Source organism: Aphelocoma coerulescens (assembly GCF_041296385.1).
Source record: "Aphelocoma coerulescens isolate FSJ_1873_10779 chromosome Z unlocalized genomic scaffold, UR_Acoe_1.0 ChrZ, whole genome shotgun sequence".
NCBI classification, from domain to species: Eukaryota; Metazoa; Chordata; class Aves; order Passeriformes; family Corvidae; genus Aphelocoma; species Aphelocoma coerulescens.
This window is the reverse complement of record NW_027184085.1, coordinates 63,673,254-63,687,686: the sequence shown is the minus strand read 5'-3', so window position 1 is coordinate 63,687,686 and position 14,433 is coordinate 63,673,254. Positions and strand designations below refer to the sequence as shown.

The 14,433-nt window shown below is 37.2% G+C and overlaps 1 protein-coding gene across 10 annotated transcripts in view; it reads right to left on the bottom strand.

The window, feature by feature from the left end:
• ARB2A (ARB2 cotranscriptional regulator A) overlaps positions 1–14,433 on the bottom strand; it is a 262,147-nt gene that overhangs the window by 202,614 nt on the left and 45,100 nt on the right. For all 10 annotated transcript variants that reach the window (XM_069002274.1, XM_069002273.1, XM_069002270.1 and 7 more), the window contains one exon: positions 4,313–4,378. In XM_069002274.1, coding sequence (XP_068858375.1) covers positions 4,313–4,378 — 66 coding nt within the window. The remainder of the gene's footprint in view (positions 1–4,312; positions 4,379–14,433) is intronic.

Here is a 14,433-nt window from a genome sequence, read left to right as displayed (position 1 = left end):
TGCCACTAAAACTAGAGAAATACAAATACTTCATCTGGCTAAAAAAATTGCAGTCTTCTTTTTATTCCTAACATAATCGTCAATGGAGCCAAAACAAAACTTTGAAAGTAGTAACTGAATGGCCTCTCCCTGAATATGAGACTCTTCATCAAAAATTTCAAGTCCAGTGGTGTATGTTGAACGTTATTAGAAGTATAGTGCTTTACAGAATAATAATGCAACGTGGATCTTGGCCTCCCTGTGTAAGAAAAAAATGTTCAGAATTGTTTAGTCAAAGATGCTGGCATAATAAATTAATGGGCAAGCTCTCCTGATCTGCCAACTGATCTTATTTTCATATCTGAAAAGAAATCAATGAATTTTTGTATCCAAAACTGAAGCGGCCACCTAAGAAAGCAAAACAAAGACAGCAAGTTGGACTTTACACACAAGGTTGAAATTAAGGAAGATGAGAGAACATGAAATGCCATCATGCTAAACATTTGAAGCACAGCATTTCCATTCCCTACTAAAATCATGCTGAACTAAAGCACACCTCACCTAACACAGTCCCGAAACACATTTCAAATATTCAAAAATCACTGCACTGCCAACTTCATTATCAGCTAATAGAAAAAGGAAAGCCAAAACACCAACTTTCTGATCACCTGTGACTAGGTTAAAAGAAAAAGTTTTTGTATTCATCCCTAAAATATCCATATAAAAAGGGTTTACATATATATATATATATATATATATATATTTACATATATATAAGCCATCTTGGTCAGTTGAAGGTCCAGGGTCCTGTTTCTGGCAACTGGCAGATTGCATAGGGAAACAGTAACAAAACAGAGTTATAGAATGATTCTTGCCTGGTTTTGACAGCCAGTAACTTTGGAACCTTGCAAGCCAGAGTTTACATAACTGGGCAAGCATGTACAATAGTTCAAGGCACCTATCCCACCTTAATATCGTCAAATGGTTTTTTTGTATGCATTTATACCTCTCTCCTTGACAGTACTCTGTAGCAATGAGTTCCACAATATAATTGGGACATATATGAAATAATACTGTCTCTTCCAGTAGAGATCTCCTGCCAGATAATTTAAACTTGATGCCCCTTAGGTTCTCTATTATGAAAAAAGCAAAAACCCATTCCCTATTCATCTTCTCTTCACCTTTCATGATTTTATAGATTTGTCATATTCCTTCCTCAGTCATCTATTTTCCAAGCTGAAGAACCTTTGTTTAATCTTTCTTTGTCTGAAAAGCATTTCATGCCTGTGATCATCCTTGCAACCCTCCTCTGTATTTTTTTTTAATTCTTCATATCCTTTTTGATATGGTATCCAGACTTCATGCAGTGTTTAACATGAAGGCCCACATAATGAGTGGAATGACGATGTTTTTCTGTTTTGTTCTCGATACCTCATAATTCCTAATATCCTATTTGCTTTGAGGGTTTTTGACTGCCATTGAGCACTCACTGATGTTCTCAGAGAACTACTCACAATCACTCCAAGCTCTTTCCTGAGTTGTAATAGCTCATGTAGAAGCCACTGTTGTATTTACAGAGTGAGTTATCTTCCCCATAATTTTATATTTACCAGAATTGAATCTCCTGTCATTTAATCATCCAGTTATTCAGCATCAAGAAATAATTCCCCAACTCATCATAATCAACTTTAGGTTTAACTATCCCAAATAATTTTAGAAGAAAACAAGAAAAATTTGTTAGCTTGCATTAATTACTTTTTTTCTTTTGTTTACAACTATCTCAGGCCTTAATAGCATTTTGCTGGTAACAGATAATTTCATCTGTAGAATACTAACACCTTTCTCCCCTTTTAACCAATAAACTCTAAAGAGGACTTCCCTCTTAAAAGCATTTGTTGCGTTTGTTGACAGCTCATTGGAAATACATGTACTCTTTTACTGACAAGATTTTTCTTCTTCATGTGATCTCTGACTCCTGCAATGAATTCTGGTAGGTTTTTTTTTAAAAAGAAACTTGTACTCATTTCCCCCAATACATTATTGTTATTATTAGCTGATTTCAGCAGTAAGTTACATACAAACTGGCTGTTCTGCAGCTTCCTGTTTGACTTCTTATAGAGCCCTAGGTTTTAAAAAAAACTCATCCTGGAATTTGTTTATTGTACAATATATTAACTTCTCCTAAGGTCTCCTCTATTGATATGACAAATTTCAGACAGTTGCTCAGAATTATATCCTGTTAAAAAAAAAAAGCATGTGGAAATTGGACAATTAATATTGAAAATTATTAGTTTTTCTTATTTGACTTGGGTGTTCATTTTAACTGCAGTTCATCTATTTGCCTTACCAGCTCTCTTTTATTATTAGCCTTTACAACTCTTAACAAGCTGCTCAAATTTGGCTTTTGTGATCTTACTGTTATTTTATATGTAACTTGCCAACATTTATATTATTATATACCTTCTATTCTCATCTCAGAAGTTGTCTTATTACTTTTATTAGTCTCCTTTACTAGTCTAAACTAGAGGGTTTTGTGTTGTTACTTGGGGGTCTGTCAGTGGTGATTTAAACCTAGCATTCACACAGCTTTAATTTTTCAGCTTCTACATACATAGTATCAATTTTTCATTTCTGTATGTGCCTTCATAACCTATTTTTGACTGTGGTGAGGGCTCGCTATGCATAACAGCCATTCCTGAAGAACGGTGCTCATACCTTGCATGAATTTTTCCACAATGCTCACAATTAGAAATCTGCGTATTTTGTGAGTTCTTACTTTGCTCCAAAATGCAATTAAATGATGACATTTCACAGAAGTTGGAAGTAATACATTTGAGAATAGCTTAAATGTATTACTGAACAACTGTATTCATGCTCACTACACAATTTCTAAGTACAAGTAAACAGAGATTAATCCAAAAGTGGGAGCTAGCCAGAGCCATTCCTCTTCCAAGCCAAGAAACCCATACCTTAGAGCCAGGCAGATGAATCACCGCAAGTGTGACATAGGTGATGGAGATGCTGTAAATAGTCATCCCAAGTTTCATCATCTTCATGTTTTGGAGCTAATTTATCAGCCTTAGCACTGCATTACTTAAATGAATATTCCTTTTTAGGAATCAAAGGAAGTCCTACAGCCTTTAAATTTGGGCACTTCTAAGTTTATAAATGACAGCTTCATGGTTTCACAGACAAAGTGTGACATGGCTTGAGAAGGCTTTTCATGCATTATCTGTCTGGAAGTAATTCTTCAACCAAAATTTCACCAACAAAGAAAATTAGCAAAGAAGCTGGAGATCACAGCTAGCACTGCACCAGGCAGACCATCATGATGAAACTGATACTATGTCTGTGTACACAGAACAATTTGAAGTGGGGAAATGCTTTCTCAGTCTCGGTTCTCCAGGCACTGGTACAACCAGCAGGCTGTCAGTATGGAGGAGAGCTGCTGCTTGCCCTTAGACTTCTCTGTGAACCTCATAGCTCAGCTCCTTCTGCCATGACCAGGAGACAATGAAAAAGCCCTTGTAGGAAACTGTTAGTAGTTTGGGCAGGTCATCAAAACACTCCCTAAGCAACACTCAGGGAATGGAAATGGGAATGGCGAAATGTTACAGAACTGTTAAAGCAAAAGACCTTTTCCTTCCTTACCCTAAACAGGTTTTCCTTGACTGAATAGGAAGGCTCAGCAGAGAACAACAGTAATTCAAAAGATTTCAAAGAGCATAGGAATCCTTCATAATGATGGAAAACTTACACAGTGCTGTCACACTCCAGTATAGAATATAAAAATACCTGAACAACATCATATCGCATCACAGGTATTTATAAACACTCTGATATGTGGGGGAGCACTTCACCTCTTCCAAGGGTTGATCGAATATTTTCACTAAGCAACATAACCACTTTATATTACATAAACATTACAAACTACGGAAAAAGTGTTTTTTAAAAAATTACTTGGAATAGTTTACTGATATTCAATGTGAGTGTAGTCCTCTGCCTACAAAGACATTTCTGTTCTGTACATCCAGCTGTAGAAGTCTCAAAATATCCACAGATACTTTTCAGAAAGCTTATGGCTCTCCTATTAAAAGCACCACATTTTGAAAATTCTGGTATCTGGCAAGGTAAGGAAGGCTCAGTTGGAGAAATGAAACACATGAGAAGTGAGGTGGAACCACATCTCCAGATGCATACACGTGCAAAATTTGAAGGCAACGCCCTGCACAGAGCCCTGGCACACCTTGTCTTTATATGAATATTGGATCACAGGCTATGCCAGGTACAGATTCAAAAAAACAATGCCTTTGGAAAAATAAATTATACTTACTGGAAGAGTTACTTTCTTCAAGTGGCATTCCTTCTGCAGTAGTTCATAAATGTATTTAGTAATGATCTGGAAAAAAGGAAAAAAATATAAATGCCACCAGATACTGAAACACAATAATGACATATGCAGGCAGACAATTTAAAGGCTAATTGGTTAAACTTCTAAGCACTTGTGTATGTTTTGCCATTTTTCTGAATCCTTTACTATATAACTAATTATAGGACTTAGAGCTTTAGACAAAAAATTCTCTCTGTTACACAGGAAAGACTTCTTTCCAGTACAATGGAATGGTAACTGTACCTGTGAATCCATTTTGCACTGCTGTGTGAATAATCACGTGAATAATAACCTCAAAACCAAGGTTTATAACCATTTAATATATACTCAGGTGTAGAAGAAAGGCTCTCCTTCTAAAGATACACTTTTAAAGCACTTTTTTTACTAGCAGATTTCAGGAATTCTTTCCCCTCCAGGTTCACTTCATGATTTACATGGAGAGCAGATCTGTAGCCAGCCACAGCTAAGTTACCTTACCATTTCTGCTCACTGAACAGGGGAGGTATGGGTCAAATGTTCCTAAATAGAAGAAAACCCCATACAGGTTCCCCACTATGGGGCAAGCTTGTATCTCTTTTCTCCATGTAGGAAGAAAATTGAAATTTCACACCCGAAACAAAAGGTATCATTTCAGAAAGCAACCAAAGGAAAAAAAAAAAAAACCCAACAAAAAACTCCAACACAAAAGCCCAGACAAAGCACCAAACCCCCCCCAAACAAAAAAAAACCCAAAACAAAAAAACAAAACCAAAACAAAACCCACCAGAAAACAAAAGAAAACCCAACAAAACCCACAAAAATCAACCTAGTTGCAACAAAAGACTTGCCATCTCAAATGTAACAGAACTGTTCACATTTGAAAGTCTTGCCTACTATCTAGGGATTTTTTTTTTTTGTCCTTACATATTCTAAGAAAAATGGAGATGTAGATGTAAAAACTTTTTAACTATTATTAACTTGTGAATTAAACTGAGGAACAAACTGGGACTTCGTCCATTTGAGCTGGTAAAAATGGTTTGGAAGCTAGTGACTGGATTTGAATGGCTACAAGAGTTTGAAAAGAAAAAAAAAGGCAAATTAAAGAGGTTAAAAAAAGAACTCATTAAGAGGCTGAAATGATGCTTGCCTTCTCTTTAAAGCTTGGAGAACTGTATTAAAATTCCAGACAGGACAAGATCTAAATCTCAGAATATTAATCCAAGAATATCTGGGTACAAACCCAGACAGTGTTCTTTAGTCCATCCCCTCAAGGCCACAATTATACCCATCTGAACCCACAGTATATTAAGCCCCAAGAGAAACATCACTGTAACAAAGGTCTCAAGTGATGGTATCTTAGCAACACACTATGATCCAAGCAAGTAGGAGCCAGAGTATCATAAACTTCAAATTTAATTTTCCAAATGCACAATTATGAAAAAAAGTTTCAATGAAGTCCAAAACTTTTTATTATGTAAATGTGAGGAAACACAATATGCAAATGTTTGTAACACATATGAACAAACTGGAGGTGCTGATGAAAGCTAATTAAAAATGTTGGTATATGCCCCTCTCCTCCTTTAACTAAAACCCCAAATCTTTATTAGGATTATAAGAATTCTTTGTGATCCTGATCAAATATATTTATTGATAGAATTATGTTCAAAAACCTTTATGGCTTACAGAAAATCAGTCTTTCTGAACATTATTATCTACACAGAAACTGCATTTAGAGAAGGAATTCAGCTGCGAGTGATGAGTTGATTTAAGACATGTTTATCCCCAAAGCAGTATGCTAGGAACATGCATACAGTGTTATTTTACCTTCAGGGCCAAACTTTTTATGGTTCACCAAAATTGACTGCAGTGTAACACCAACAAGTAAAGCAGTTAAGTTCCTGCAGTCTCAAATGCTAATGTTGTACAGACATTAAAGTAAATATAATGATAATATGGCCTACAACATAGAAACTTTGTTTTTAACTCTCAATTCAGGCATCTACACACTGCCAAAATGACTAAAATAACACATGGAAAAGAAAAAAATTACTCTGCAGAAAATATATTTTAGACACTACTTGTAAAATTCTACCCTTTTTGCAGCTATTTGTATCTATTTCTTCTATTCTTTCTCATTTATTTAGACTTTGTGTCTTCAGAGCAGAAATAAACCTCTACTCATTTTTTCCACAGCTGTCTCAATGGGGGTCTCATTCTAACTGACTCTTTATGCACTACTCTAAGATAATAAATAGCAATACAGCCTTAAAAATGGGACTGTTGAATCAGTAGAGCACTCTGGTGTGGCGACGACTTAACCTAATGAATGCTTTCAATAAACGCAAACATAAAGAAAGATAGAGGAGGTTGGAGGCTCACAAGCGAAGTCTGAGATTATCATCCTCAGACAGCTCAGCACCTGGATGGCCTGCACTGCCCAGAGATTTCAGGAAAAAATGCCATAAAAAACAACTCTCAAACAAAAAAAAGCCTAAAACTGCCCCAGTGTGTGTATATATACACACATATGTATGTAGCTACAGAAGTGGTTGAGGGTTTTTTTGCAATAGATCCACATGTCTAGGGATATCCTAGCATGGTACACTACCAGTTTTAAATTATGGAAAGTGATACACAAGATTTCTTGAAGTGCCATCCAAGTCCAAACTTTTCCAGATTTAAAAACATCACTAATGGCCAGATTTCCTGCACTTATCAGAGATGTGTCTGGAAAACTTGACAAAATCCTGTCCTGCCTAGGAAAATCTAGCAAAATTCTGTCCTATCTAGGAATATGGCTGCAAGTACTGAAAATGCTACACATCCAACAGTACTTTTGGATTTTTATGCTTTATTGACTTATTCTGATTTTATGGCTGATGAGTAATTAAAAAAAATTAATTACAAAATATCTTTCCTACAGGTAGCAAAAAGAAAAGGAAACTGTGATATTGTTTATATAGAACTAGTTAGACTTAATATTTTGAATCTATACAATTTATATAGCCACAGCTTCTCTAAGTAGCAATATTAGCTTGTGCATGCTGGTGTTGTATACTTAAGATCTGAAAACTGTTGTAGAAAGTACTGTAGAATGTTGTGAAGTGTTCTGTGACTTCTTGCATGAGAAGATGGTTCTGGTTACACTCTACAAACTCTCCTGGACTAATTATCAGTCACACAGCTGCTCATCACTGCAGGTATATAGTGACACAGGCTGATCAATTCAGTCCTGCACCAATAAATCATCTCACTTATCAAGTGACAGATTGTTCAGATCCAGACATTCTCAATGTAACACTTACTAGAGAGCCCTACTCACGCTAGTCATACTAACCTGGGATATTTGCACTTTTTCTAAGGCTCTTGAAACTCGTGCCAAAACTGTATATAAGCAGTATACTGCATGGTAATTCAAGTGGCTGGAGAGCAGGCATCACTGTGTCCAAGATGGGAAAGGAAAAAGAACCAACAGTAAGACCTGCCCACAGTGTATGAAATTAATTGCCTGATAAATGGAGAAGAAACTGGCAGTTCTGTAATTCTTGTATGAGATACGGGAAACTTCCACTTCGTATTAGAGTATTCCTGCACTTCATTCACTTCTAAGTGCTGTCTATCAGGAAAACACATCCTAAATAAGACAAATATCTGAACTTAGAACAATCAAGGTGTTCTTACTGACTGTTGGGAGAACTGAAGGAAAAAAAAAGAAACAAAACACAAATCCCTAAAAATTCCATGCCTCCCATGACCTATTCTGATAGCAAGAGAGAAATCCTTTCCAGCCATGGAAAGCCTAACATTTCAACCACCCAAAAAAGGTTGCATTCAAATTGTGTGATAGAGAAAACTTTCTTCCCAGAACAAAGCGGTCTTCTCTGGTAGGAAACTACATCGCTTATAGTTTAAATTGCTCTTATTGAGCAGAGGAGCCTGAGTTCTGCTTTCCCTAAGCCTGAGAAACTTCTGCCCTAAATGAAATCAAAGCTATTTTAATTGTGTTGCACTAAAAAAATTCCCATAATGAAGGCAAGCTGATGAGAGCAGGGACCACAGCTGAGTAGAACACATCCTGAGCAGTAAAACCAAGTAGGTTATCCTGGGTATATTAAAAGCACAAGTATCTAATCTCTGCTACCATTTCTTTGTTTTAATTTTCCTTCATCTATGGTGCACAAGGTTGAGAGCCTTAATATGCATGGTTCAGGAGTGGAACCAAACTTAGTGCTCACCACTGCCCTTCTGAGGAGCTTAAAATAAGTCAGTCTTGACTGATGTTGGATATAACAGAAAATACCTCCAAAAATACCTTTTCGAAGTGTTAGTGGTCTCAAATATGTAATCTGCAAAGTTCAATAGCCTAATGGATAACTGGGGGATAGAGCTATGTTGTGACCAGTAATCCTTCACATGGATCCAGAAAACAGGTTCTTTTAATCACAGAAAAATTAAACGTAATGACTTGGACAGACAGCAAAAAGAACAGAGAAAAGCACTTTATCTTACAACACACCTTTGTTTTACCCTTGCATTGCTAAATATTCTGCACCATGACAGCAAGACTATAATGCTGCATATAGTCTGCAGAGCAAAACTTAAACTCCAAGTGGAAACATAGACCTGGTACACACAAGTGTAGTACACGTTAATTGGTAAGGTCCTGGCTTCCTACAACACGTGTTCTTTTAAGACTGTATTGTTCATATAGAGGACTTTCTTATGGACTGTTTTCAATAATCAAAAACCATAGAAAAATTTTGTTAGCAGCCTAATTTGTGAAATCTTTGCAATACAGCATCCTGAAGCTACATGATCAGAAGATTGGAACCTGCGTAGATCTGTGTGAAAATAGATATTAAAGACCAAGAGCCAGTGACACAAACACATTCAAAGTTACAAGGACCATGAAGGTATTGAATTCTAAATACGATTATAAGTGGAGACAAATACCAAAGAGGCACTTCAATACACTAAGTAGTGGAGGTCTTTAAACAGAGTCTGGAAAAGAGTACTGAAAAAAGAAATCCCACCAAGCAAGGAGGCAATTCCAAAATAGCTCAGTTTATAATAATAACCCCTCCATTTTAAATCTGTAAGACATGGAAAAAAGCCTTGTATCACATTCTGAAAACATAAAAAAAACAGCATACGGCATACATGAGGAAGAGCAAAATTGCAGCTGACCCACTAGTGAACTTTTCCACCACAGAGATTGCCAGGTATACAGACAACAGATCACAACTCAGTGACTTGATTAATAACACCTACATCTTAATCCAGAGGAGTTGCTTTAGTACATACCATACCAAAACCCATGCTGGGACTCAGTGAAGTGCACTGAGCCTTGCCCGTCAAGTTCCCCTGCTATGCTGTGCTTTACAACCCAAGTCCTCTGAATTCTCTTCTTTCCCCCCCCCCCCCCAAATGTGCTCTCACTTTCAAAACCAAGCATGAGTACCCACCAGAAGATTACATCTACAAATAGAACAAGCCTGCTGCAGAGGGAAAAATAAGAAAAAAGACAAAGTAAATTACTCAAACTTGCAAAATGTTTTCTTGAGTGAATTCTCAGCTAAAAATGCACTAAAAAATTGGCATCATTCTGGGTCATTTGTGGCCTTTCACTTCTAACCTGGCATCTATCAGGTGTCACTGGAAATCATTACCGTGCAACCAACAGTCATGGATTCACGACAGATGTGAGGAACCCTCAGGCTAGCACAAACTGCAAAGTCTCTTTGAAGACAATCAAATGCCACATGTCCCCCTCTTTCCCCATATGTGCATCCCTCATGACCAAAATGGCAACAACCCTGTCAAACGTCTGGTGTATGGTTAACACATGATAAAGAATAAAACACATGTGACATGACAAAGGATAAGGCACATGAGATCAGTTGACATTACAACCACTCCCATGACAGAGGACAGATTACAAGACCTTGGAGAAATGATGAGCTGTTAACTCAAGTTGTCCACACCACTGCCTACTCCTACACACTTGTAGCAGATTTTGGCGAAAAAAAGAAAATGGACAAAACTATGGATTAAATATATTCTTCTGGTGGACCAGATCCAGCTGGATGGATCTGAGATTTCCCACATCATATTCCTCATTTACAGATATTCAAAACACAAACAGAAAGCCATCATCCCCGTTACTGCTCTTGCTACCACTTTTCACTGCTCCAAGGATCAAATATGAATGGAGACAGAACTACTCCCTCAAAGTTAAGAATGGCTACTTCCCATCATGAGTGAGATGTGTTGGCAATGACACACTTACTCAGTGGATAGGGGCTTCTACCTCCAAAGATACCAGCTTGTGAAAAAATACTCATTAAACACTCTGTCAGATCACTTTTCATTAATTTTTAGACAGTTCTCAAAGTAAATGAGAGTGGAGAGAGCAAGAGAATCTAGTGGCAATAATTTTCATTGCATGTTTTTATGAGTGGACAGATTTTTCAGAATAATAGAGATAGTATAGTTAAAATTAAGTAGACTTTAGCTAATAAAACACAGCTACAATGGCATTTTCCTTCTTGACTGACTTCTTGGGTTTTCCTAAGTCGTATCATAAAAGGGTTAATACATTATTAGTGTCATTGGTAGTTTATTATTCCTCCAGTAACATTCTCAGATAACTATATTTTAACCTCAGTTTAATCTCCTACATGAACACACATTACAGAAAAAAAGAGGAGAAAATAGAATTAAAATTATTAGTGATATTTTTGGTTTAGAAATTACTGAAGTCTGACCATGTTTACCCTCTGCAATAAGTCACTCAGACATAACTTCTTATACTTGAAGAAAAATGCAAGGGTTTGTTTCCTTTTCTTTAGAGATGCAAAACTAATGTGACCTTAGGTTTATTTGTCAACTCCCATCCTGTGACAGAACTGCACTTAAAATGTCTAACAGCTGAACATTACCAGTTCACCTCAGAAATCCACATAGACATAACAAAATCAGCCTCATTTGCCTTTGTATTTTTTCTTTTTGTAAAGCTGTATCTTTGATTAACTTCTTACAGTACACCAAGAGATTCACTGTCAGGTCCTCAGACCTCTGAAATTATTTTAACTATTAATTCAGACCTGACATTAAAAGTTCCATTTTTAAGAAACTTAGATTCAAGAGATTGTAACTTCCATGAGCATAAAAAGGATACTATTTTCAAATAATTTCTATTCAGCATAAGAGATTAGACTCCTCAGCACTACTAGTATTTTTAAAAACTTCAAGTCAGAGTACACAGGTTGGAGGTTTTGTAACTTATCTAAAAAATAAACACATATAAACCACTAGAAGCTTATCAATGTCATTATGAGTAATGGATTTTTTTATTTTATAAGATTTGTCTCCTCATTGGTAATAGGCACTACAATGCAAAAAGAGAAAATAAGCACAAGAGGGAAACAATCCTCATGACATACAGTAGTCTACCCACAATGTTTTCCTCATTGCAGTGTAAGATCAACAATGTTCAGTGAAACAAATGCAAAATTAATTCCAACTGACTGCCCTGCAGCAAATCTCAAGTGGTGGGACTAACCTGAGGCTTGCTACTGTGGCTGCCATAGCCTTGGTTGAAGGAGATTTCCTTTGACCCTGAGGTGACAAACCTGCCAATACGTACTAATGAGAGGTGCAACGAACCTTTTAACATACTGCTCTTGGATACAGACTTACCTAGGAACTGGGACAAGCAAACAAAAAAATACCCCCCACCATCACCATTCTAGAACAAAAAATCCTAAAAGCTGAATGGACTTTCTAAAGCCTCAGTTCGGCAAGCTAAAAAAGGAAAAAAAAAAAACCACAGAGAAACAAAATCAGTGGCATTTTAAAAATCCACAAAGACTTCACTTGGATTATAGTGTGGGAGAACAATTCATTAAGATGGAACTGACATTATCTCTATGTCATTTCTTGTGTTTTCTACTGAAAGCGATTCAATTTAACCTTAATACACAGTTGTGATACTCTGGATTTTGAGCTGACTGATCACAACTAGGATCTCAAGATCTTTCAAGAGAATTAAATGAAAGACAACAGGGATTTGCCATGAATGTAGCATATACTGTTGATGTGATTTGAACCAATGTGTTGTTATATGGTCTTTGCTGACACCTGTTGGTTTATTTTTTGTTTTCCTTTTTTTTTGCTTTTTAAGAGATGCATCTCTAATTTCAGAAATCACTTGACAATTATTTGGCTTTAGAAATGGCTTAATTACAAAGCGTATCTTATGGAAATTCTCTATTTTTTAAAAAAATATACATACATATACATATATATCTATCAGTATTAAGCAGAGGATTAATAATTAATTAACCAAGCACCATGCACTACAAGCAGTTAAACATCAGCAGAAAGCAAGACCATTGTCCCAAGCTGAGATAAGAAACACAATGATGAAAAGTTTGCAACAGAAAGATGGAAACTAAAAAAAGCTCAAAAGTTCAACAGTGGAACAAGTTTAAATGAAGATTATAAATACATTTTAATATTCCAATCCTATCTATATAGCTACAACTATCATATCTCTAAATTTCATAGTAGAGATGAGTTATGAAAAGGGATCTGGAAGAAAGAGCAGTTTTGATTATTCCAACTGTTATGGATAAAACCCCTGTTTAAGTGGAGAGTCAGTGTTCTGGTTTCAAAAGGTTAAAAATCCATAGGAAAACCAAATGACATATCAGATTAACACAGTTAAAGCATACCAGCTTCTGTAGTCAGAGACAAGAAAGTCAGTGATGTGTCAAGCATCATCTAATTGTGCTACCTCTCATTGCTCAGCAGAAATGACCAGATAAATATTCACTGGCTTGAAGGATTAATTTTATGTAAATCCAGAGCAGAACTCTAAATAATACCTTCTTTCCATAGCAAGATGCCCTCACCATTTTGCCACTGTGCTCCAGAACACTAGTGTGTCAAAATAAACAGGATTTACTCTTTCTCCAGGCTAAACAACTCCAGCTCCTTCAGATGCTCCTCATAGGACTTCTGCTGATGCTAAAAATCCTTAGGCATCAGCCCCCCTCTACAGACTTGTGAACATCTAAGTCGCACAGTCGGACACTACCTACCTCCTCCTGGATTACAGGGCATTTAATCTCCTCCCCATCCCTGTCTACCAGCTCAGGAGGCCAGTTGTCCCGAGGACAACCAGTTTTACTGTTGGAGACTGAGACTAAGGTGTGAAGTACACCAGCCTATTCCTCATCTTTGGTGATTATTTTCAGCCCCCAGTATTCAATAAAGAATGGAGGTTTTCCTTGGTCCTTGTTTTATTAATGTCTTCACAAAAACACTTGTTATTGTCATTTACAGAAGTGGCCAGATTAACTTCTAATGGAGCTTTTGCATCTCTTAATTTTCTTTCTGCATGACCTAACAACATCCTTGAACACTTCCTGAGTTGCCCACTCCTTTTCCCCCCCCCTTTTTTTTTCCTCCTGGGAAAGCTCCCTGCTCAGCTAGGCCAGTCTTCTTCCCCACTGGCTTCTCTTTCAGCACACAGGAACAGCCTGCTCCTGTGCCTTCAAGATTTATTTCTTAAAGTATGTCCACCTTCCTGGATCACTTTGTTTTTAAGGGCTGTTTCCCAGGGAACTTTCTGAATCAGTCCCATGAATAGCCCAAAGTCCGTCCTCTGGAAATACAGGATAGAAGTCTTGTGGAGGCCCCTCCTTACTTCAGCAAGAATTGAAAGCTCTATTATTTCATGGTCACTGTGCCCCAGACGGTGTCTGACCACCACGTCTCCCACCAGCTCCTCTCTGTTTGCAAACAGCAGGCCTAGCAGAGCCTCACCCCTGGCACGCTCGCTCACCAGCTGTGACAAGAAGCTCTCCTCCATACATTCCAAGAATCTCCTGGATGGCCTCTTTCCCACTGTGCTGAGCTCCCAGCAGGTATCTGGCAGGTTAAATCCCCTACAAGAACAAGGGCTGGAGATCTTGAAACATCCTCCAGCTGCTTGTAGAATGCTTATAGAATAATCTCTTCATTCTGGTTGGCTGGTCTATAAGAGACTCCCACCAGGATGTCAGCCTTGCTGGTCT